The 25659-nt window shown below is 35.5% G+C and overlaps 1 protein-coding gene across 1 annotated transcript in view; it reads right to left on the bottom strand.

The window, feature by feature from the left end:
* The window catches only part of LOC118733974 (guanine nucleotide-releasing factor 2), a 37464-nt gene extending 13699 nt beyond the window's left edge, over window positions 1-23765 (bottom strand). The window contains exons 1-10 of the mRNA XM_036463633.1: window positions 23522-23765; window positions 21929-22238; window positions 21405-21858; window positions 20667-20854; window positions 17182-17292; window positions 16990-17115; window positions 16745-16911; window positions 16346-16633; window positions 15487-16042; window positions 14057-14346 (exon numbers count right to left, since the gene is read on the bottom strand). Coding sequence (XP_036319526.1) covers window positions 14057-14346; window positions 15487-16042; window positions 16346-16633; window positions 16745-16911; window positions 16990-17115; window positions 17182-17292; window positions 20667-20854; window positions 21405-21858; window positions 21929-22238; window positions 23522-23696 — 2665 coding nt within the window. The 5' untranslated portion in view covers window positions 23697-23765. The remainder of the gene's footprint in view (window positions 1-14056; window positions 14347-15486; window positions 16043-16345; window positions 16634-16744; window positions 16912-16989; window positions 17116-17181; window positions 17293-20666; window positions 20855-21404; window positions 21859-21928; window positions 22239-23521) is intronic.
* Window positions 23766-25659: the final 1894 nt, after the last annotated feature.

The raw sequence follows: 25659 nt of genomic DNA, 5'->3' as shown, positions 1-25659 counted from the left end.
ATAAGTCTTTTTTTAAACTTATCGTACGAACAAAAAAAAATACTACCTGCCACAGTTGAATAGTTGCGGAACAATAGGCAATCCCTGCCCGAACTTATGACGCCGCTTTGACGGAGTATCTCAGTCGGAACTTGTCAGTTTGTTATAGTGCACGTTTTATTTTACGACATTCATTGTGAAACAGTTGCGTTCAAAAGTGATTATTATTATTGTGGTCATTATATAATTAAAAATTGTTATGAAGTCTGAAGCCACAGGTAAATCTACATTTATTTTAAATAGTTTCGATTTAGCAAAATTTAATCTAAGTAATAATATCAGTAATCGGAAATATTGTATTTTTTTAGTCATTAATTTTTCATTACTTTGTAAACCGTAAGCTTTTAGTTATACTTCCACGCATTTCCACGTTACATTACTAGTTGCGTTCTATAGAATGGAGCTTTTATAGTATACTACACAAAAATTAGCTCCCGATAGCTACCGACGAGCTTTTTATGACGAATAATAAAAAAAAAAATTCGTTTCCATACATATTTTGTCATTTTTAAGTATTTCCTTTGCTTTAGAGTCACCAACTGGTTCTTGCTATAGAATAGTAACTCGAAAATATTTATTTGATAAGATCGACAAAAGTCTATGAATTTTGAGAACAAAATAAAGTTTCTTCAAAATGATATATTATCATCTGACACCTTCTCCGATGAACAAATAAGAGATATAAAGAACAAATTTTCACAACTAAAAGCACAGTTTATACAAAGGTGCATAAAAGTCCGTGGAAAAGAAGAAGTTTTTTTGAAAAGTAACGTAACATGGCTACAAGGAACATTTTCAATTCCCAAATGTATGCAACAGCCGCAATCTGGTCGTGCTGAACAGGTTACTCCTAAGCTCTGATCCACTTATTAGTAGTTTCAGGCCAAAGCCTAAAAAAGCAACCAAACCCTTTTCAAAGGAAGCAATCGATATGTTGCTTCCAGCTGAACCAACTAAGGATGGCACGAAGTCTGGAGAGTCTTCAGAAGAGGAAGAAGGGTCCGATGAAGAATCTTGGCACTCATCATCATCCTAAAATAGTTTTTTATACAAATTTTGTTTTAGAATTTAATTACACATTTATTATCCATAGCATTACAAGATAAAATTGGTTATTTCCAACATTTTCTTTGTAACTTATATCTCAAGAAAGTCCATACGCATTTTAACAATAAAAACAAATTTTTGAGCAACATTATAAAAAAAAATAATTTGTCTGTTATTCCCTTAGTTAAAGTTGAATTTCATTTTTAAACAGGTGGTAACTCTGCCACATGTTGTTTACAAATTAAGCCTTTAAAACCCTTTCAATTGATACCCATATTGTAGTAATTCAGTTAACTTAACTATATTTAAGTCGTCGTATCGCCGAGACGAACACGTATGTAGGTATGCGTGTTTCTACAATCGGACCACGGCAACATAGAGTCTATCGGTGTCAACCTTTAACCAACTTTATTTTCGTTGCTTTGGAGGAATAATTGTACGTCCTCCACCTATATTTATTTTATTTTAAACATTTACAATTTTAAACAACGTAACACGTCTTTTCTAAACATTTTGAGTTAAAATTTTCATAAAAATATTTTTGGCCGCCTAAATCGGCCAAATACCCCTATGTGGATTGTTTGAAAAAAAAACTGAATTTTAAGTAAATTAAATATAAACACTTAAACTTTCCCCGTAGATGTAGTGTTAAAGCTCATTCAATTCTCTAATAAACTAAACAGATCACATTGACGCTACAACTATTTTCAATTTTTTGAGGGTTTTTTAAAATAATGAGAAAAAAGTAAAATTCAATCCTTGACCAGAATAAGTTCAGTGCCAAAATTTTCTTATTAAGAAGATTTTTAACAGAATTCGGCAGAGCTTAACGCAGAATAAAATAAAATTATGCACAAATAAAAAGAAAAACGCAAAAGGCTTTGACTTTTAGTATTCGCTTCCTCGGAATAATCGCTTTAATAGTATTGAATGTATGAACAGTTAGCTTGGAGTGAAAAAAATTTTATTTTATACCAAAAAGAGTTACCAGCTTAACATGATTTTGTTTAAGACAATGTCAAAACTCAGCACTCCCACTCATTGTTTACAAAACAAAATATCAAATTAAATGAACAAAACTTATTGTATAAATTGAAATTCAAAATGTCAATTCCATTAAGTCACACAAATATTTATGACGATACTTGTCCAAAGCTTTCGTGAATATGTCCGCAACTTGTTCATCGGTGTCACGTACTCTAACTTGAATTGACCATCCTGGAATTTCTCTCTGATGAAATGGTATTGAACGTCAATGTGCTTGGTCCTCTTATGGAAAACTGGATTCTTATTCAACCGGATTGCGCTCTGATTGTCCATGTAAAACGTTGTAAACAAATTCGATTCACACAGTAAACCAGTAAGCAAACCCTTCAACCACACCAGTTCTTTAATTGCTTGCCACGTATTTTGATTCGGTCGATGATGTCGAGATCGATTATTGCCTGACTAATGCCCAACTGATAACACCTGAACCAATGTGAAAAACATAACCACTCGTCGAACGCCTCGTTTCACTGTCTCAAGCATAGTCAGCATCGCTATAACCAATCAGATTTAGTTGATCATCACTTTTGTAAAGGATACCCAAGTCCGTTGTTCCTTTTATGTATTTTAAAATGCGCTTCACAGCGTTGACATGTGCTGAGCTTGGTCGCTCTACATATCGGCTGACAACCCCAACCGCATAGCTTATATCTGACCGTGTACCTATCGTCAAATAAATCAGACTTCCAACCGCTTCACGATATGGATATGCTGCATTATGCTCATCATTCACAAAGTAACCCAGATTTTGATTTCTGTCTATGGGAGTTGAAAAAGCCTTACATTCAGTCATATTGAAACGGCTCAACACTTTCTTAGCATAGGCTTGTTGATGAATGCTAATTGATCTATCTTGACGTTGATCAATTTCGAGACCCAAAAAACATTTCGCTTCAATCACTTTTACCTCGAAATTTGTTTGTAAGAGCGTGTGTGAATCGGTAACAAAGTTTGACAAGTTTGAGGTGAATAAAATTTCAGTAGCCCATGAGGCTAGTGAAATTTTTGACAAACGCATATAAAATTTTGACAATTGCATAGATTGCTGCTGTGTGTAATTTTTCGTAAAATAAAAGCTTAAGTTGATGAACTGCAATCAATGAGGGTAGATGTTTTCTTAAAATATTAATTTCACTCAATTTGTAATGGTTTATTGCGCATAAATCTGCGGTTATCAAAAATTTACCCCTGTCAAAAAAGATTTCATTTCACACAGCAGATTGGAGAAAATATTATTCAACAGCTTTCCCCATAGAACTTTGCTACCGATTCACACACGCCCTAAATATGAAATAATACAATTGATTTCATTTTCATTGTTGGTTGCCATCAATCCGTCATCAACGTATATTGCGATAATCGTAAATATGCCTTTGATACGACGCACAAATACACACGAATCTGATTCATTTTGCTTGGAATCAAACTTGCGAATGAATGATGCAAATTTTTCGTTCCAACATCTCGATGCTTGTTTCAGACCGTATAAACTTTTAATCAATTTGCACACGCGTCCACTTCCATCATCATACCCAATCGGTTGTTTCATAAAAATATCTTCTCTCAACTCACCATATAAAAATCCAGTTTTGATGTCGAATTGTTTGAGCTGTATTTTATTCATTGCTATTAACGATAATATTGTACGTATCGATGCGAACTTTACCACCGGGCTAAACGTTTCTTCATAATCCACACCATACTGTTGTGTGAATCCACGAATCACCAGGCGTGATTTATATCGCTCAATCGAACCATCGGTATTCTCTTTGATTTTAAACGCCCAGCGATTATACCTTTTGACCCACAGGTGGATCAACCAATTCCCATGTGCAGTTTTTAATCAGTGAATGAAACTCATGGTCCATTGCGCACTTCCACTCTTGTGCATTTGTTGAATTCATCACTTCTGCGTATGTTTTCGGCTCAACAGCAGTTGCTAAGTAGCCAGTTTCAATTAACCGACTCGGGCAGTTCACATGTTATCGCAGACCGTAACGTTGATCGCTTCGCTGAGATTTACCTTATTCTTGGGAATTTTTACTTTTTTCTACACCATTGCATACAATGGGAATATGTATAAGCCCCGTTATGTGTCTGCCTTTGAACTTTCTGATATGCTTTTAAATCTTATAATCCATTGGCGAGGCAAGAGTTTCAAAAAAGAGCCCGATAGACGAGCCACGCTGCACTTAGTGATTGCAGCTGCAATTGCATAATGGCAGATTGCACATAATTTTGATGAGTGAAAGAAGCTGATTTGGAAGCAATCAGTTGTAGCGGCTTTTGCTACATTTTGGTTAAAACTACAGTTCAAACTGCTATTTACAATAACGTTCTGTGCACACAGAGTCCCTTACGATAAAATTGTAGGACCGAAAAAGTGTAAACAAAGCAAACGATAAAGTTCCACCCCTATTGCGAGTGTCGACTAGTAGTAGATACACGACTGTTAGTCGATTATCGATTATTCATGGTATTTTCAAAGTCGTTTCTCGTTCAGTAAGTGCGTGTAAATAGTTTGTAGTCGCTCATCCTTCTACAAACAAACAGTTGTAGAAAAATGAGCGATAAAAAACTATTCACAGTCGCTTTTTGAGCGAGAAATCGACATTCACAATACCATGGAAATGCGATAATCGAATAAGAGTCGTTTATCTACTACTAGTCGACACTCGCAATAGGGGTGTTCATTTTGCTTTTTTACCGTAACGGTACATATTTCAAGCCTGTGATTTTGTAGGACGTTGTAACTACTATTTGTAAACTATTTTCTACAAAAAATTTTTTTTCGACAATTTGTCGCTTACGATAAAATCGCCATTAGGAGATACACACCGAAAGCGGGCTGTATGCAGAGCTGGGTCGTAAAGGTTCTTATAGGAATTAAATTACTCAAATCAATTTCTTCTGTTCACAGCTGAGGAATTGATTACTTTTTAAACGTACCCACGACAGGTCGAGGGCCGAGTCTAGGTAATCGAAACGACCCAGGATTCATATCTGGCCAAGGACTGTCACTTCAACATCATTCCCCAAAAACTCTGTGGGGAGTTTGTATGCTCTTGAAATAACAAAAAACAATACTTTTTTAATTCCTTAGAAGTGACTTCAAACGTTTTTGTTTTATTGGATTCCATTGTAAGCATTACCAGGAATTGTATTTTATAATAGATATAAATTATGTGCTAGTAATGTCCTCAGTCCTTTGAAATGAATAGAGACTGCAATCAATTTTTTTCCAATTCAGTTGAAATCAATTGAAAAATGTTTAACTTTTTAGGTGTGCTCGTCCTTAAGTTATTTGTTTTTTGTTATTTTTATGGCCTTATAACAATTATGTTCAACAATTTTTATGAGCTTGAGGCCGTTTTAAAGTGAAAACTTATTGTGGAAAAGCAACAATTTGAAAAAATGGTAGAAGTGATAGCTATTTCGGAAATCACCACATTTCCTCATCAGATTTCTTTCAGTATGATTCGAACCGACGATCACCACTGACTCAGCAAGTTGCCTACGCACTGTGCTAAGTTTGTCTTGTTAATTCTTGTTGCTTATTTTCCACTATTTCACTTTGTTGTTGCTTTTCCACAATAAGTTTTCACTTTAAAACGGCCTCAAGCTCATAAAAATAAAGCAAAGTAAAATAACGAAATAGGCTGGAAAAGGCAAAATAAAATAGCGAAAAAGGCAGGAAAAGGCACTAGGTTTTGCAAAAAAGGCAAAACTAGGCAAAATAAAATAGCGAAAAAGGCAGAAAAAGGCACTAGGTATTGCAAAAAAAGCAAAATAAGCACTAAAAAAGACAGAAAATACGAAGAACAATCAAAAAATACATTTATTTTAGAAATGTTTATATTACAACTAAAAAGAGAAAAACTATGAACTAGTTTCATTATATGTAAAATTGGTACTTTGAATCTTTCACTATTTTATCCTTTCGAGTTTCTAACCCATAAAACTTGAATCTGTATAGCTGTAGTAACATTGAACCACAAGATGCATTTTGAAGTTTTCTGGCAGCATTTTCATTCGATTTTCGCGAAGAAAAGCCTGGAATGTACTAAATGTGCGCTCGACGTAAGTTGATACAAGTGGAGCTCAATTTAAATATGGAACGTTTGAAACGTTCATATTATCAGGAATAAGGGCGTTTTTCTCGCCCTTTACAATTTTATTCACACCCCTTATTGTCTCCAAGCCTACGTTAGCTGAGAAAACGGCTTTGCATTTTTCCAACACCAATTTGGTAAGAGGTCCCTGCGCTTCTATAAGCCGCATGGGCATGTGTATATTTTTTAATCTTAAAAAAAAATTGTAAATGCTATAATCACTTTTTTAAAGGTGGAAAAGGCAAAAAAGGCAAATATCTTAAAAAAGGCAAAAAAAAGGCAACATCAAATGTGTGTATATGGAATCAGGGGAAGCTAAATCGTGGACATTCTTAATCGAATATACTCTATCTCTTTAGCAGAAAAAAAGGCAATTTCCATAAAATCCGTTCCCTGGTTATTAGGCTCTTGTTTATCCAAATTTTCAGATAATAAAGAGAAATATACAATTTGGATGTTACTCGTTGTTGTTGAGTTTTTTTTTAATTTATGGCTCACTATTATAAGATCACATAACGCTGTTTGCAAGTGGACTACTCCTTTGTGCAATATTAAAAAAAAATTCAACAAACTTTCGTACAAATTTCGAACTTTTAAAAATTCTAAAAAATCAATCGACGTTTTTAGCCATTTGAAACGTGCACTTTATTCTACTAGAATTCAATGGGCTACAAAACTGCATACTCGGAATTTAATTAAAAAACTCGAAATTTCACGAAAATTTGTATTTTTTTTTTTTTAAATTGCATAAATTTTTAAGGCAGTATCACTCGATTGGTACATTGTACAGATTTGCAAATGTTTATATTGGGCTACTGGTAAAACAAAATGGGAAATTTTTTTTTGTAGTCAAAAGATTGGTACAATACAGCGATGTTCTATTGAAAATTTTCAATAAATTAATTTTCGTGATTGGGATAGTGAAAAATATTTTGGGTGTTCAAACAATTGGGATACGATTTAAACCAAATTTTGCCAAATACCCAAAACTTATTTATACGGATGTTGGTAAAGAACGAACTATAAAAAACTAACCGAAATTAAATAGCAACAAAAATAATATTTTAAAACTTGTCAAAATTTGGTGCGGCTATAATTTTTCGACTACTGTACATAAGTTGGCTATGATTACTCGGCCGTGCTATCATAGTAGCACAATGCCATTCATATTTCACTTACAAACACAATACGGGCAGGAATTTCAAGATTTCAACCCTGTTTTTATGAAAAATTTTATTTTTGTCAGTATTTTTCTTGTAATCAAAATTTTGTTGAAATAAAAGTGAAACTAAAAAAAATTTTACCAGAACCCTCCCCCCCCCCCCCCCCCCCCCAAAAAATCCTGGCTACGGCCCTGGCCCTGGATGTGATGGTATTAATTTATAAATAATCTCAACTTCATTTTTTAAAAGGTGGCCATTCTTTCCGGAAAAGTAAAAGCCTACTGCACATCTACATAGCAAGCCCTTTAATTTGATACCTCATTTTTGAAAATCAAACGAATGGTTCAGATCTGATGACCTGGACAAAAAGTCCTTGCGCGTATTATATATATAGATATAGTTAAACTCGACTTTTTTAACAGGTGGCAGCCCTTTTGAAAAGTAGTTTCGCGCTAAGATATTCTTAAATATTCTCCGTCTAACATTGCGATACATGTTTTAATTAACTGATGAATTAAGTTGAATTATATTAATTAAACATGTGGCAACTCCGCTAAATATAGGCTAGAAAAAAAGATTTGTCAACCCCCATTCAATTGATACCCATATTTTAATAATTCGTTTAACTTATTTAATAATTTGAATTTAATTTTTAAACAGGTGGCAACCCTCTTCCAACATTTCAAAAATATTTTGTGTGTCTTCTTCTTATTCTTTCGTCTTCTTAATATTCGTTCGTTTGACATCATTATTTTGACATTTCATATAACGTGTGGATGAGTTAATTAAATTCGATAGATATTGCAAGAAGGTGGCAACCCTCTTCAAAATATTTTCAAACGGCTACCTTCTGAAGCCCCTTTCGTTATGCACCCATATGTTGAAACATATTTCTCCTAATTAATTTTCTTAATTCAAATTGAATTTAATTTTTTAAACAGGTGGCAACCCTCCTGAAGTTAAGTTAAGAAACAAATATTTTCAAAACCCTTTCCACTGATACCCATGTTGTAATTTTTTTAGATAATTTGAATGTAATTTTTTAAAAGGTGGCAACTCTTTTCAAATAAGTAAAACATTAATGCATATCTGCAGCTCAAGAGTTTTAATTTGACACCTCATTTTGGAAAATCAAACGAACGGTGCTGTTATGGCGGCATTGCTTATTAAATAGTTTATATTCAATTGTTCCACAGGTGGCAACTCTGTTCGAAAAATAAAACCAGTTTGCACATCTACAGGCCAAGCACATTAATTTGACACCCCATTTTTGAAAATCGAACGAACGGTGCAGATCTTTTATGCTGCACAAAAAATACTTTCGCGTATTATATATATAGATTCGTGTCATTATGTTACCCCGAATTTCCACTAGGCATTCAAATGACAAACATTTTATGCCTTTAAATAATGCCACGTGGAGTGTAACGGCACCCGACAATGTCATCCAAAATTTTGTCATTTAACGTCTAGTAGGAATTAACAGAAATTTGCCTATATTTTACTATATCTCGGTTCCTTATCATGTTACTTTAATTAGTATTCGGCCTCATTGCTCGACAGCATTGGCATTTCCTACTGTCGTGCCGAAATAAGTAAACGACGAAAATCGTCGAATACTATACAGTGCTGCCAAGATATTCCGTTTTAATACACTAGTCGAGTGGAAAATTTGGGAAATGACGTGAAATTTTCGATACGATTCGACTCTCCAAAAACGAGTTGCATTCGACACGACTCTCGCAATGAGGGAGATTAATTGCTGTTGATATTTTACTTAATCAGTTTTTTTTAAGGAGGCTATTGAGCTTAATTTTTATTTGCATACGTATTTATTTAGAGTATTTAAATAAAAATATGTATCACAAATCTATTTTGATCTACTGAAAACACACTCTTTTTGAAGCAGTGTAAGACCGATTTCACGCGAAAACTTTGCTCACAGCTTGGCTCAACTCAGCGCCGTTTTCTGTGTACGTGCACTTAAACTTCAATTACTTATGGCGTTTTCTTTTCTACAAAATATGTTGCCTTCCCATTGCTCTTTCCTTAGCATTTGCGCGATGAGGGCATGTAGTAGGCAACATTTTTCGGTAGAAAATAAAACGCCATTAGTTTTGAAAATGTTGCCTTTTATTACAGCCAAATCAGGAAAATCTCAACATTTTTTACTAAGTAGTCAACTCTGTAGAGTCTCCAAATCAAGTTCTACATTCCCAGCAAGTGTCCTCACATAGAAATTAACAATCTTGAACTCTAATTTCAATAAGTAAGTGGAAAATTATTATCCATCCGAATTTTTTTGTTGTTTTTAAATTAAACAAGTAAAGAAGTCAAGGCTGGAGGGAAACCAAGCTTTATATACCCAGCACACGTATTAAATGTCGTTTTTTCAGTTTTCTGTAGTTTACATGATAATAAGGGGTGTTTTTCCCCACGATTTTTAAAATTCCCGACAATATGCTCAGTTGGATTTAATGAAATAATTTACGCAAGTTTGGTATAAATCAATAAAGCGGTAACCGAGATACTCTTGTGTAGCAGTGCCTCGCCCATTTTCCAAAAGCTACAATAATCTTTTTTCTTGTTAAGAGATAGTTGGAAGAATTAAGTTGGAGTAAATTAGGACACTTCGTATTTCTGAAATTCATTGTTATAGGAATTGGGCGCAATTTTAGTGCGATTTCAAAAATTTTCGACACATTGCCTTTTAATACCAATAACTGTGATAATTGTACTGAACTTGGAAGAAATCTATAAATCGGTTAAAGTGATAAACATTCAAATGTTGTAGTCATAAGTGGGCGGTGCCACGCCCATTTTTTACAAATCAAGTTATACATTCCGACTTTCTGAAAATTACCATTCTATGGAAGGTGGGCGTTGGTATTGTAGCATTGAAAATGTAGTACTTTAGCACTTAGCTCTTCTTGTTAATAAAATAAAAGATCAAAACTGTATGTACAAAGAATAATAACACAGGTTTACAAAAAATATATATTGAACCAAACCTTTATATTCCTATTCATTGAATAAACGTGAAAACTTAATAAAATTTAATGTAATAAAATTTGACATTTTTTGATGACAACAAAATGACAATAAATGTTTCCCTATTTGGCCCTCAAAATGATCTCGAACCTGATATTATGGAGGTTAATGGACCTCGTATACGGGTTCAGTGAGTCGAAAAACCCATATATATGAATTTTCAGGTTTATTCAATGAATTTTTCCTTACTTGACCTTCAAATGACCTCGAACCTGTCGTGATGGAGGCTAACAGAGACCTCGAATTGGCATTCAGCGCGTTGAATAACATAGGAATATAGAGGTTAGGTTCGGTATGCACAAACTATTTTTTGTTAACTGTGTAATTATTTATTAGACTGAAAAAGAAACGTACATACATATATTTATTCACCAATAGATATCTGTGTTCGTATGGAATAGTAGCTTATGTCGAGAATCGGGCTTTAGTATAATGCGGCATTCCCTTTATCCTTTGAACGACAAAGATTTTTTTGATGAGACTTAATAAGAATATTGACTTGCTAGTATCGGAACTATTTCTTGCACGTTTATTTGCCAAAAGTTCTTCAACGGCTCGGCGCCAGTGAGTCATTCGCAATCGTATGCTGCGATTACCGTTAATTTCTTCATGTACCGATGATCGGATTTAAACCAAATTAATAACGGACCACCTGTGAGGTAACATCTTTCATTTAAAAAAAGAATTCTAGAAATCGGTTAACGTGGTCCAAAGTTATGCGGTAACATACATAAAAATAATAACCCGACGAATTGATTACCTTTCTCCTTTTTGTGAAGTCAGTCAAAAAATAAAACAAGTAGTTTATAGCAAAAAAAAACTCGACTTAAAAAAATATATATATACATATATATTTCATGATCCAATGATCGGAACTAAACCAGATTAGTATGGGACCACCTCTGAGACACTACCTTTTCAATGCAAAAATTATCGAAATCGGTTGACGTGGTCCAAAGTTATGCGGTAACATATATAAAAAAAAATATATATATATATATATTCCGACGAACTGACAACCTCCTCCTTTTTTGGAAGTCGATTAAATTTCGTAGCTTATAGTCTAATGGCCTTATTCATAAAAAAATAAAATAGGTTTAAAGAGCCCTATAAAGTGATATTTTCATACAAATTTTCGATTTATAAAGCAGTTACAAGTGTTCAATATATTTTATGAATTTGGGTGTAAGTCTATATCACTAAGCTCTCAAAACAATCTTTTCTGTTGCTGTTTTAGGAATTACTTAAAGAAAACTTTAAGGCTCAGTTACTCTCATAACATAACTTACGTAAGAAATAGTCAATAATTACTCAACACCTCAACTAAGCCAGAAGCGAAAATATTTTGTTTTCAGCTGGTTGTCACTTTGCCGCCATAAGCCATATCAAAAATTCCTGAACCAAAATATATTGCGTTGACCAATATGGGCAAATCCTAGCGTTCCGGACGTTACGTTCGGATGTTTCTTTTAACTTTTTTGCCGACAAAAATATTGTAAATTAAAATTTGTTGTGGTATTAGGGAAGCTTTATAGCAGTACTTCTTCTTCTTCTTTTTTGGCGCTGTAACTGCCTAAGCGATTTTGGCCGAGTTCAGCAAAGCACGCCAGTCGTTTCTCTTCTGTGCCAACTGACGCCAATTTGAAACGCCAAGTGAAGCCAAGTCCTGAGACCCCCCCCTTATGATAGCAGTACTTATGAGAACAAAATAATGGAAATTTGAATTTGAGTTAATGTCGGTGTATTTTCCTTCGAAATTTATGTTCGGACGTTACTGAAAAAGGAAGCGATTTTGATATGACCATCAAAGTCAACCGATTTGCGCAAATTGTTATGCATGGAGAGCACAATCTGCAAAAATACTTTGGCGGGAAAATAATGAAGTTTACAAATTGTGCTATAAAAGCAAACTAAAGGTTGGATTAACTTTAAAACAATTGTATATGTGCGTTCGGGACGTTACGTTGCGGACGTTACTCTTCTTTTCCGTTGAAAAAATAGATCTATTTAAAGCTATAGCGCTTAAAACCAATGCTATTTAGAGCTTTGTTTCAAGAAGTAAGAGGGGATTTCTCAAATAAATGTGAAAAGAAATATGAAATAAGAATATGTTGTACTCAAAATGTATTTAACAAAGTGTGATTGAATTTGACAGAACCATCCTGTAGTCGAATTGAAAAAAAATTTTATGAATTTTGAATCGTTTGTTTATATTTTTTGGCATAATACCTTAAAAGAGAGCCGCCCTGAGTTGTCAGTCACACCTTGTTTAATACACCTTGGTTGTACTATGCCTTTCTTGACACAAAAATTAGAAAATTCGCATTGCATGCATTTTTGCGATTTGGTTTGACTATTTCTCGGATTCGCCCATATATTAGGTAACGTTACGTAAAGCGGATGATGTGCGCCAAACAGAAAGTAAATGCGAAATCAAACTGCTTTGAACTTGAAATCAATCACGGAATGAATCAACGCAAAGACAGCAAGCATTAGATAAAAAAGTATCTGCAACTTGAATTTTAAACATACATATGTACATATATGTAAAGCAATAACAGAAATGATGCAGTTGCACTATATTATACTTTTTTGCATTCTAAGAGTGGAGGAGGCAGGCAAACTTGACTTACCCGAGAAGGCCACACTTTGAAACACTAAATCGTTAGAACAATTCATTAGGGTTAGAGTTTTCCGCAAGACAATATTACATTTACTATTATCATTACAGTTATTATGTTTATAATAGTGTTTATTGGTTTCTGCTGTTTTTGGTGTGGTTGAAGTAGCTATTGCTGTTACTGTTTTGTCGGTTTCGGTTTCCTTGTTATTGCTAAATAAGTCAGTGAAATTATTATTGTGGAGTTTGTTGTATGTTTTGCGATACCCGTTACTACATAAAGGAAGTATAGCGCAAAATATGGAAGTAACTGGAGTAGTTTGACGAATAATCGTTTCGTTTGCGTGGTCAATAACAGTCGCTGCTGTTGTTGTGATTTTTGAGTTGCGTCTAAGTGTTTTGTGTTTGATGTTATATGCAAGAGACTTATGACAAATACTATTAGCGTAAGGTTAAAAAAAAATGGAATTGAATAGAAAAGTAAACGAAATAGATAATATTAAAATAAGAATTTTTTTATATCATTAAATCAGGTTTTCAATAGAGTAATTGTAGTGCATAATGTGTATGTGTATTGTTGCCACGGTTCATTAACATACGTATTATGTATAAAGCAGTAAAAAAAATAGATATTTTATGCGAAGGTGAAAGTGAATGGTCCACCATCGCCGCCACCACCAACCACAATCAGGAAATCAGTGGATCCAATTTTATAGTCGGATTTGTTTATGTGGTTTTGTTCGTTTGCGTGGGCGTGTGTGCGCCAATAATAGAATTATTTATGCGAGTGTGCACGAATGTGTGGGTGTAAATGTGTATTTTTACAAAAGGTACACAAACAAATTGCACAAAACAATATAAAACCAAACCCAATATGTGACGTACATTAAGTGAGTGTGTGGAAAATAGGAAAAGAAAACAGAAGAGAAAGAAACAAAAATATAAATTAATTGTGTATACCGTGTGATTGAACTTACTGTGCTTTTTCTTGATGGGTAGCGGCGGTGGTTGTTCCGCACCGCTTCCGCTGCCGCTGCCGCTGCCACTGACGTCGACTCCAATGCTACCCATAGTTGTGCAACTGCTAACAAAACCGCCGCCGATACGTCGCGATTCGATGAGACTTTGATGTTTAGTTTGCTGCCACTGCGACACATGATGCTGATATTGATGATGATGGTTATGATGCTGTTGCAATGAGTGTTGATTATGCTGGCTATAGCTGTTGAAGTTATAGTGATGATGCGGTCGAAGTTCGGCTAGTTCGCTGAAAAAAGAACGGACAATTTATTATCAATACTATTAATGAGCATTTGCTGCCAAGACTATTACCTCTGCTAAATTACATATCGTTAGCTTAGAGTGAAAAGTTGCTAAGTCCACTTTTATGAAAACTTATATTTTGATACAGAGGGCTAGAGAAATTTAAAATGCGTTGTTTCGAAAAGGATGAAGGCATTTGTTTTATTTATTCTCTTTTATATTCAATGAAAGGAAAATTTACTAAGTCTAAAAGAAGCACCGAAAATCCGATAAGGCCAAAATAGTACGAAATCTTTTAATATAGATCGAATCCATCTGATTCGTGTGGAGTTTTGCTTTTCTTTGAACAGACAAAATAGTTCCGTTCGCTATGCAAAAGCCAGTAAGAATTAACCAGTAACAAAATTCAGAGAATAAGGTATCTTACTCTACCAAAGAGCGAAACTTACTAAGTGTTGCGCGAACAGGAATTAGCAAACATTTGCAAGCTTCACTGCCAGCTGGCGTCCACGGTTGCATTTCGAACAAAATAAATTTTTTAAATTATTTCAGTTGGAAAACAAAACAAGATCTATACGTTTATTTCTTCTTATTCTGACTTTCTTCAACATACGCTTCAACTTCTTTGTGGAAGTCACTGTCGGATTTCCTATATCGACAGCGGTGTTGACTGCGTTCCGATTACGAATACAACTTTTTCAGCCGAATACCTTTCAAATGTTTGAAATTAAGTTTAATTGAATAATTGAATTTTCAACTTCCCCTCCAAATGAAATGTCAAAATTTTGCTCTCTCCTTGCAAGTTTTTTGCATAGCGAACACTCTTAATGTTGTATTCAAAGTTTTGTGAAATACTTGAAGAAAATTTCTATGAGATGTTGTTTTTTTTTTGTTATATATGTATGTATATAGTTTATGTTATCAAGAAACGTAAAACGAAAACTTGAGCAACTTAAATTTGATTTACACCATCGAAATCAAAGTAATCGATATCGAGAAATTAGCATGTGATCTTCTTGAGAAGATTCCATCTATTAGGATAAAATAGTATCGAGTGCAACACTTTAAGGTGCGGTGAGGCACAATCTCGTACGATATATGTACATTGCTTAATATTTACCATTACACTACATACTTCACTTACCTATTGTTATCGTCCATTTCATCAAAATTATCATACTGAGAGAATATACGTGCCTCCTTACTGCGACTGGTTTTGGGCGGCAGCGCGGGCGGCACTAGATCACTGTGTGAACCCATGCCACCATCCGAAGAAGAAGTGGTATCCAAACTATTAGCCTTTACCAACGATGAAAACGACGACTGCACGTGACTACTACTGCTGTTGTGAACCGAACGTTCCGTTAAAATTCCACCGCTTTCATAGTGATCAGGACTAACGCTGCTTGTATTGCTAATCGAGCGCGCATCGTGCGCCAGTGTAGACATATTATTCATGATGCTATTCGATGTTGTCATCATTGTGGACGACATTGCATTCGTCATAGAAGAACATGTGGTTTGCTGGTTGTGGAACTCTTGCGATTGGGTGTGGAATTCCCCACTGCTAGACGATTCAATGGCCTCGAAAGCTATTTCCGAATTAGAACTAGATTTGGTTGATGATTGAAAGCCACCATCGGATGAACGTTTCGATACGCTCTGCGCCGAGGTGCGCACAGATGTCATCGAAACAAAGCCTGAAAAAGAAAACGGTGGTACACCACTTTTAGTTGCCAACTATAACCAAACACTTGCAATAGAAAGGTGCAATAGAAATAATTACTATGACAAAACAATACGTTAAATAAGTTGAACAGACAAATATCTTTCTATTACTGGTAGCCACAAAAAAAAACGTTATGGCGGGAGACATGCGTTTTAAAATATATAAATCAAACAAACTAACAGAAAACGAAATCACATCGAAGCTTAGTGACAACAAAAATGATCGCAACATATGAATGCATTCAAAACAAATGCATAGTTGATTTTTTAAGTACCCGATTCGTTGGAATGACGATTGTTAGTATTTTTGCGCATTTCCAGTTTATCCACTGTGCATCCAGCGCCGTTATTACTATTCACACTTTGTATATAATCACATTCATCAGCATCATCGCCACTGACCCCAACGTGTTTGGAACTATCGAAGACGTTTTGTGCTGGTGCGCTAAAAGCGGTGTTAAGAGGCTCACCAGCAACGCCGACGCCACTAATAGAGCCAACTGATTTGTTGCCAGCTACTTTGCTGTTCAACATAGCCCGTTTGCCACCGCTTGTGAGTGGTTCTATGTAAATACGAGATTCGTGTTTTTTTATTTATGTATACATATTTATTATTGTAATATGAAATAAGTAGTATTATGTATACTTAAGATGCGGTTATTGATCAAACTTACTGGATATGAATAATGTATCTACATCATTATCGAGCGTGCTTTCGTTGAGGCGATTGCCCAACACCAATGACTTGAGCTCCTCCTCCTCGCGCGAGTGATTCAATTCCGAATCTAGCGAACACTGACTAGAATTTTCGTCCGGCGAGTGTGACCGCACGGATAGATTACTGATAATAGATATTAAAATGTACATAAATATAAACAATGCAGGATCTTGAAATTGCTTTAGCACTGCAGCAACTTACTAATCAACACCATAGTTTACGAGTGAAACGTCAGAACTCCAATCCAAGTCTGAGTTGATGCTTTTACTATGAGAATTCTGTTGTTGTTGCTGTTGACTACGACGTTTGGGCGGCAGCGGTGGTGGTCTATCAATTGTATAAGAATTAAACCAATAATAGCGTTATCAACGAATACTTTCGGCATTTTCTCACCTGTTTGGTAGCGGCGGTTTGGGTGGTGGACTCGTATCACGCAGTATACTCTCGGTACTGTGAGATGCGCGTATGGGATTCGAGTTGGTTTTTTCTAAAATATCACGTTCCCTGAAATTATAAACCATCAAATAAGTTAATTATGTATGTCCGTTGTGTGTTTTAGGTCCATATGTACATATGTAATGATTGATAAGGATGTGAGGGAGAGTGGTTCGATAATGCCTTGCAATCTAACCTTAAAAATATTCGAGCTTCATTCGCTTTTCTAAATGTATAGAATTTATTTAGATAAAACCTTTCGTGTGCATTATTTTTCAGAAATGTTATAGGGCAAGGAATGCAAATTCAAAAATTCATAAATTAGAAAATTCCCGAGGTGTTTCTAACGTAAGAGTAATACGAATTTCTAACCAAAGGTAATATCGTGGAGGTCGACAAAGAGAATCGGTCCAGAAAAATTGCAACACGATTGTGCGAATGTTAAAAGGAAATCTATTTAAAAGGGGCCCGCAATTAGTAAAATTGCTGTAACCTGTCCAAGATCTTTACATTTTTGGATATTTTACTTCGCAACGAATAAAACTAGCTACATTTGATAAAGCATATGATAGGCGGAGTGTCATAAGGCCCGCGGAAATAACGCCCATGGCCTTTATTTCCCAAAAAAAAAGAGAAATAAAGCCCATGGGCGTTATTTCCATTTCGAAGGGGAAATAGCGCCCACCAATAAAAGGCCGAAGTAGACGCATAAAATCGCACTGTATTTTTGCCAATAACTGATAAGCAAATTATTGGAAATTAAAGGTAAATTGTTACTGTTTTTTTTTAGCCTTCAGTACGATGCGCATATTTGTTCTCAGCGTCTTAGGATTTTCAGTGGTGGCGCGCAAACGCGGGCCCTTGTGAAACAATCCGCTCGCTTCATCCACTAGTTGACCGTTTAGTAGCAGACGTCAAAAAAATTTTGTTTAAATCGCCGTCAAGGATTAAAATGTTTAAAGAACTGTGCGAATTGCCTTTGCCACCACAGCCTGTGGTCACTAGATGGGGATCATGGCTAGAGGCTGTTAGCTATTACGAAGTAGTAAAGTAAATTGTTAATACTCTTGACGGCGAGGAGGCATCCGCAAAAACACTTTTTGAAAAACCTGAGCTTAAGAACCAAATCATTTTTATCAGTGTCAATTATGGATTTCTTCCAAAAAGCATACAAAAATTGGAAACTTCAGGTCTTTTATTAAAAAATTCCATCGACATTCTAAATGATGCCAAATGTAAAATTGGATCTGTGAACTTGCCTGCCGTAACCAATAAACTTGGAGCAGTGTTAATGAAAAAAGAAGGTTTTGAAATGCTTAAAAATATTTCCAATACTTTTGCCGGAAATACTTCGACTTCCAAAGCGACTTCACGGTTTCGAAAATTGCCTCTTTTAAATATGCGCCGGTTACATCTGTTGATACAGAACGAACATTTTCCATGAACAAAAACTTTTTACGAGAAAACAGGCGCGCCTTTTTATTTGAGAACATAACTCAATATTTTGTTGTTTATTGTAACAACAATACTTTTCAATCATTCGTTAGATACTCAGCTTGTAAAGTTGACTTGTTTACCTTACCGAAGATATTTACATATATGTTTTTTCTAGAACAATGTAACTGAAGATACTTAGATGTTTTTATTTTAGTATGTTGTACAAACATGCGTATGCACGTTCATATTTATATACTATGTATTTTGCATGTATGTACAGTATCGGTCATATCTATAGCACGCCATTTCAAAGTGATATTGTGTGCCACTTACGTTTATTTATTTATTTTTAAGAATTTTCAATTAAAATATAGTTCATTCTCAGACAAATCCCATATAAACCCAAGTTTAATAATTTGCAGAAAACTACAAAAAAGTGCAACAAATTTGCACCTAAATTTCAAACTTCTTTCTCGGAAGTGTTAGAATTTTTTTGAGTACACAGTTTTTTCGCTCCTTCAATTCTAGTCTGATAATGTGCAAGTTTCAAGTGGCTAAAAGTTACCGTTGATTTTTTAGAATTTTTTTCGCCAAAGGTGTTGCGGATTTCCTCCATATACGAATAAATTGAGTTTATTCATTATATGGAAGCCAATGCGACAAAAAAAATTTTAAAAAATCAACGCCACAAATGCGCGGCCAAATACTAACATATGTGTAAGCGCCAATCTATTATTATTATTATTATCTTTTGATTTTCAAAAGTAATTCAATGACTTTCTTAATTTCAATTATTTTGACTCACTGGATCGTTTTTGCCATCACTTCCTTATTGATATTTGAGGAAGGGGCTTTGAAGTTTGAATAGATTTTCGTTGTTTGAAACAATACCAAAAAAGAGCAAGAGTAAATTGTGTATTGTTTGAACTGCGTAGCTCACAGTAATTGCACATTGTAATTTTAGTAGCAAATGTTTTATATGATTTTATTTTTACCGCATCTTTGTTTTGGATGTGTAGCAACCCAATTAAAATCATTTTAACATAAAAGCTTATTCAAAGACCTTTAGGGTAATGTATATTAAACTACGTGTCATTTTCTTATTAAATACTGGTGGTAACCCTATACAAGAATTGTAACATTTCATTTAAATTACATACATATTTACTTCATCTTGGTCTTTGGAGGGTTACCAACCCTACTTAATATCATACTATTACTAAATGTTATTTCTTTGTGATATTGGTGATTTTGTTGAAGTTTAATTTTTTAAATATTTGTTATTGTAATGCCGAATTTCCACTAGACATTTAAATGGCGAAATATGTGTGCCATTTAAAAAATGTCATCTTGAAACGAATTTTATGACAGTTTTTCTTAACGTAATGGCACAGGTATTTTTAGTGCCCAACCATGCCATTAAAATTTGTGCCATTTAATGCCTAGTGGAAACCCGGCATAACTTTTAAGAAATTCGAAATATTATTTTTTAAGCTCTTCCATACTTTCCGTGTCACTGTAGAAATTTAAATATACATACTATTGAGCTTTTAAATGGTTTTAGATTTCACATTGCTGCCAACCCGTTTTTTGTTTTAAATCTTATCAGAAAATATCGAGTAGAATGAAAAAATTTCAATAAATAAACCCTTTGAGCAGTTCGTACGCGATATGGACTCGTTTTTTATGGGTAAGATTACAAAAAATTTCCAAAATTGTTAAATTATGTTTTTTTCAAGCTGGCAATATTGAATAACACGTTGGGAAACACAATTGTTTCCACATAAAAAGTTTTTACGTCGACGGAAACCCTACTTACTGGTTTAACAAAAGGTGTGGTACCATTTAAGAAAAATAAGAAAAGGAAAATCTCTACAGCTTTTTATTCGTGCAGTGCAACCAATGACCCCTTTACTCAATGGCTGTCCTACTTCCTAAATAGCAAGAGCGATAATATGAAAGAAAATGTAGGTTACGAATATGTGTTTGTCATTTGTTAGGCCTACTTCGGTGTTAGCGTTATGTCCGGCAGCGATGTACGTTGACCAGCAACTTCCACCGGCAGTCGCATTAAGTGATTCTGTGACGCGTCAGCGTTGTCTGCTATTGCAGCGGCGTCGACATTGCTCGGTGCATACTTGAAAGCGTTCTCCTCGCGTTCCTTCAATTTTTGCTGAGCGAGTGTCGCCAAATTCTAAAGAACGAGTATAAAGAAAACAGGCAATATAATTAAAGTAAATAAAAATAATGAATTAGTAAAATTGAGCTAAACATACAGATAGATGAAGCTGTTATACGTTAATTTGCAAAACAAAGAATTTTGATCTCATCTCTACTTGACCCTGAACGCTTTTATTTACTTTTTTGTGTTTTATTTTTATATGCATATTTTTTAGGTTTGTACTTTTAATACTTTGTAATCTGCTTGCCTTCTCGCTTGTTTTCTTTGTGCGCTATTTTTATCGTTGAATCAGAGAGACAACGACGCCATTAGCGTCGAAAAAGTTTGCACAGCTAAAAAAATTTGCCTCAGGGCGGCACTGATTCATAACGAGTTTGCCTCTGTGTTATTTCTATTTTTTTTATTATGGCGAAATTTTTGCGCACTGCACAGCTGAGAGATGGACAATGTGATCAATGATCAAGCTCATAAAATGCACGAACAAATAGGCGCGCACACTAAAGAAAACGTACATACATAGTATGTACTATGTAAATAAATGTAGATTATTTGCCGGACTTACTCGCACCGCATCGCCAAGCAAATCAACAATCTCCTTTACGTTATCTTCACTGAGCAATGCTTTAAGCTGTTGATGATCATCTTCCGCATGATCTTCGCATCTTTCGTCGTCGCTACGCCGCGCTGCATATATAAGCATTACCTCGTCGCAGAGCTTCACCAATTTACCCAGCGACTGATACACTTGTTGAGTCGCCGACAAAAGGACGGTGCTATGTTTGTCCAATGCATATGACTGTATTACGGTGTACATGCTAGCAATGGTCTCAAGAATAACAGTTGCATTGCCTGGCAGAACTTCAAGCTTAGCTTTGAGTATAACATCGCGGAAGTGCTTTAAAGCATTTGAAATATCCTTAACATGCATTTCCAGCGAACTGGCAGACTTAGCCACCTCTTCGGCGGTCGGTGGGGGTTTCATGGGTTTGCTACGTGGACTGTGCGGGGAATGGGATCTGCAAAAATATATGAACCGAAGCATATTTAACATAAATAACTTTTAATTTTTTTTTTTCCAAATATTACCTTCCCAAAGTATTGTTTGGTGTGCGAATCATGGAGATTTTTTCGATCAGATCGTCCTTGAAAGAGCGCGCTCTACGCGCCAATTTTGTACCTTTCAAACTGTTTTTATGTCCAGAAGTCGAAACACCAAATCCGCTACCCGGGGTCTGGTATATCGCACTATTGCCGCTCAGCGGTGTATTTGCGGATTGTTGAGATGTGGGTGTGGCGGGCGAGGGTGTGTTTGGCGATGGTGTACCACCTCCACAAACAATATTCGATTGTGAAGAAAGTGAGGAGTTAGGTGTGGATGGAGAACTGATGGCACTGTCTGTAAAAAAAGTAATAAGATTCTTCATTAGTTGATTATAAAATTATTGGTAGAAATGGAAACATTCATCGATTTATTTATCCATATCTATAATTTTGTCAGTATTTATTTTTATGGTTATCAATAGATCCGGGTAGATAGATAAACATATGCATGATTTTTAGTTCTTAAATTAATGATCGGGGCTCCTATGCACACATAAAGATAGGTTATTCATCTTAGGACATTGTATTAATTACACCATTGAACAAACATGATCTTAAGGAAAAAACCTAGAGTGCGCATATGTATATCAGGTTTGATAGCTGCTGGCTATACGAACAATGCCTCATACTCAGTTTTACTAGACCAATTCGTGTTTTCGAAAAAAAAAATTGTTGAAAATAGCATACAAACAAATGTAGCAAAAAAACGATGCATTTTCAAAATTTGGAGAAAAAAATTTGGCGCTACACTCAGATTTTTGGATCATCAAAACTTTTTTTCTCGAGGATAAGAATTGAAATCTGAGTATGAGGCATTGTTTGTATAGCCAACAGCTATCAAACCTAATATACATATATATACGCACTCTATTTTTTTTTGTTCCACAGTGTTATATGCTTTAGAATTTATTTAATTTATTTTTTGACAGTGACAGCCAAAAACACAAAATGGCCGAGACCACATGTAAATTTTGAACTTATACTTAGATACTTATTAAATACATGTCAATGTCAATGAAATTGACGCTCCCATCCCATCACTGAATGCTTTGGCTGTCCAGGACTTCGAAGCAGTTTCCGCAAAAATCGCTAAGCTAAGAGTATTTAGTATAATAAATTGTGGATATTTCCGCTATATTTGTGAGTGAGCTTGGATAAGTTCTTAATAGATTATTTTTATAGGCCAACAACTGGCCCAGCGTTGCCCGCCAAGTATGCGTATGCAAGCGTTTCGCAAGTTTTAGTTATTTGCTGATTCAAATCTAGGACTGACACAACCAGTAAGGCGATCTGCGCTAAAAAACGCAGAATTTTACAAGAATTTTTTCGTTAATATTTCATTTGTTTATTGCTTGACACGCTGTGCTTCAGATAATAACCACAGGAGAGAGTGGAAAAACCGGCTATACAGACGATACAATGTATACCCGGAAAGCCAAAACTATTTGCAAATTTCATTTTTATACACGTTTATCTTTACACACTGAAATCAATTAAAAAAAAAATATATATATATGTACACACATGCAATCATACAAATCCATAAATAGTGCTGCTCACGCGTTGATTTGGACTTACATTGAACGACATTTTTTACGACCACACGCGGCCGATAACGTGTATAAAAAAATTTTGGTGATTTAAGTTTGCGCTTCTGATAGAGTTTCACGCCACGATCCAGTGAATACGAGATTACATGCTGGCGCTCGGCGAAATCACAGTCGCTTACAAACGACTCATCGAAGTGCGGCATTGCATAACAAATAGGTAACAAGCGGCGCACAACAACGAAGTACAATAATAAAGGAATAAATCGCAACTAATATGTTTATAATCACAGCCACATATGCAGGTCTAGTAGAAGCGCAATGGAATCCAGAAACGGTGGAGCACCGATATATGGAAAGCTGATTCGGAGCTGTACCATCAAAAACAAAAGAGTACCTTCACCAACTTAAATTGGAGTATGTATGTATGTAAGTAAAAGGAAGTCAAAATTTAGGTTGAGTAGCCAAATTTGGTGCTGAAGAAGCTGCACTTTTAACGCTAATTACTTGTGGTCCGCAGTCGCTAGCGCTGATCTGCAATAATGTGGCCGCTAGTTTGCTTTTGCGCCGATGTTAAGTAATTAAGTTAACACGCTCGTTGGCTGGCTGGATAGATGGCTAGCTGGCAGCTTAGCTTTTGTTTTCCTCTGCCTCCTGGCGTTTTCTTTGTTTCAACATCGCTGCTGCTGCAGCGCTGATGAGGTAATTGTAATTAGCAAAACGATATCAATGTGACTAAAACCACAGTGTATTGTGGCCGATTACTGGTGGTCATGTACGGGTTTGAGTAATGCACTTTATAGCCAGCAAATACTTTATCCACTTTAACCAATTTTTTTTAGTACTTTTTTTTAACCTAATTCCCTTTATTCGTATTCTTAGTATTGTTCTTTGGATTCTATTTAGTTTTATTTTTTTTGTCAAAGCGCTGCGGTGCACTGCTCTTGTTCACGACCCCGAGTAGACAATACGGCAACCAGGCGCCGAGACACCGAGAGACAAAAAGACGTTCCGTTCTGTGTCTTTGCCGTGTTGCGCGTGCTTGGCGGTGTTGCCTTCAAGTTAGGAAAGCGCACTGAGCTATGAAAATCAGCGCTGGCGGCTGTGAGCCACCAGACACAGCCATGTCAGTGCACCAACAATAACAATTGTAGCGACAGCCAAGAGACGACGAAGACGGATATGTGAAATACTATATACCAACTCGCTTTGAGAGCCAAACGACCACGACAACAAAAGGCCAACAGCTAGATAGTCAGTGAAGCAGCATTCAGACAGCAGTGAACCTGTTAGCCAGCCTTACGTGAGCAGTCAGGCGGTCAATCAGTTTAGCGCGCCACTTTGCTTTTGTCAACAGCCAAGCAACTGCTGCTGCTCAGCGGCCATTGCTAGTGGCATCATCGACAAGAGTACCGGGCCAGCAGCAGCACCTCCTCGTCAATAAACGCTAATATCAAAGCAGGCAACGCGCCCATATAAACAAAAGTAACTCACACAAACATAACAATAACAATGAAAATAATATTGCACATGACTCGCTATCTTTGAGCATCAACTGCTGCCATTAACATTGGTGCTCGTCGGCAATGTACGATTCACAATGCGCTTTTAGTACACCTCGTTACTCTCGCGCACTGGAGCGTAGAAGTCAGTGAAGTTTAGCAGCGGTCAAAACTTGAATGAAATTTCAATACAAAACAGAGAAACAGCAAACAACGAAAATGCAAACGCAAACGTGATGTCGAACCACGAAATGGATATAATATCAAATGGGCAAATAGGAAAAGCCATAAAAAACGACGAGTATAAGAAAAAAGTGAAATTGACGCTTTAGTAATCCGCTACAACAACAATAACGAACATCTATACACATTAGGGTGGTCCTTAAATGTATTAAGTACATTACTACATCAGATTTCCTAAACGTCAACCCCCACATCGATGGTAATATACCTAGTCGAAGATATCACACAAAAATTTTGGTCCCGATCGGAGACGGTTTAGGCGTGTCGCACAGGGGTCAAAGTTTAGATTCCTCTATGGAGACTCAAAAAACTAAAATTAATATTTCTTTCATCTAATACCCAAAATCGATACTACTAACGTCGAAGATGTCACATATAAATTTTCTTCCCGATTTGAGTACGGTAAGATGAAAAAAAAATTAAT

Source organism: Rhagoletis pomonella, unplaced genomic scaffold (assembly GCF_013731165.1).
Source record: "Rhagoletis pomonella isolate Grant_MI unplaced genomic scaffold, Rhpom_1.0 Rhpom_scaffold_00002, whole genome shotgun sequence".
NCBI lineage: Eukaryota > Metazoa > Arthropoda > Insecta > Diptera > Tephritidae > Rhagoletis > Rhagoletis pomonella.
This window is presented reverse-complemented; position numbering and strand designations above follow the sequence as displayed.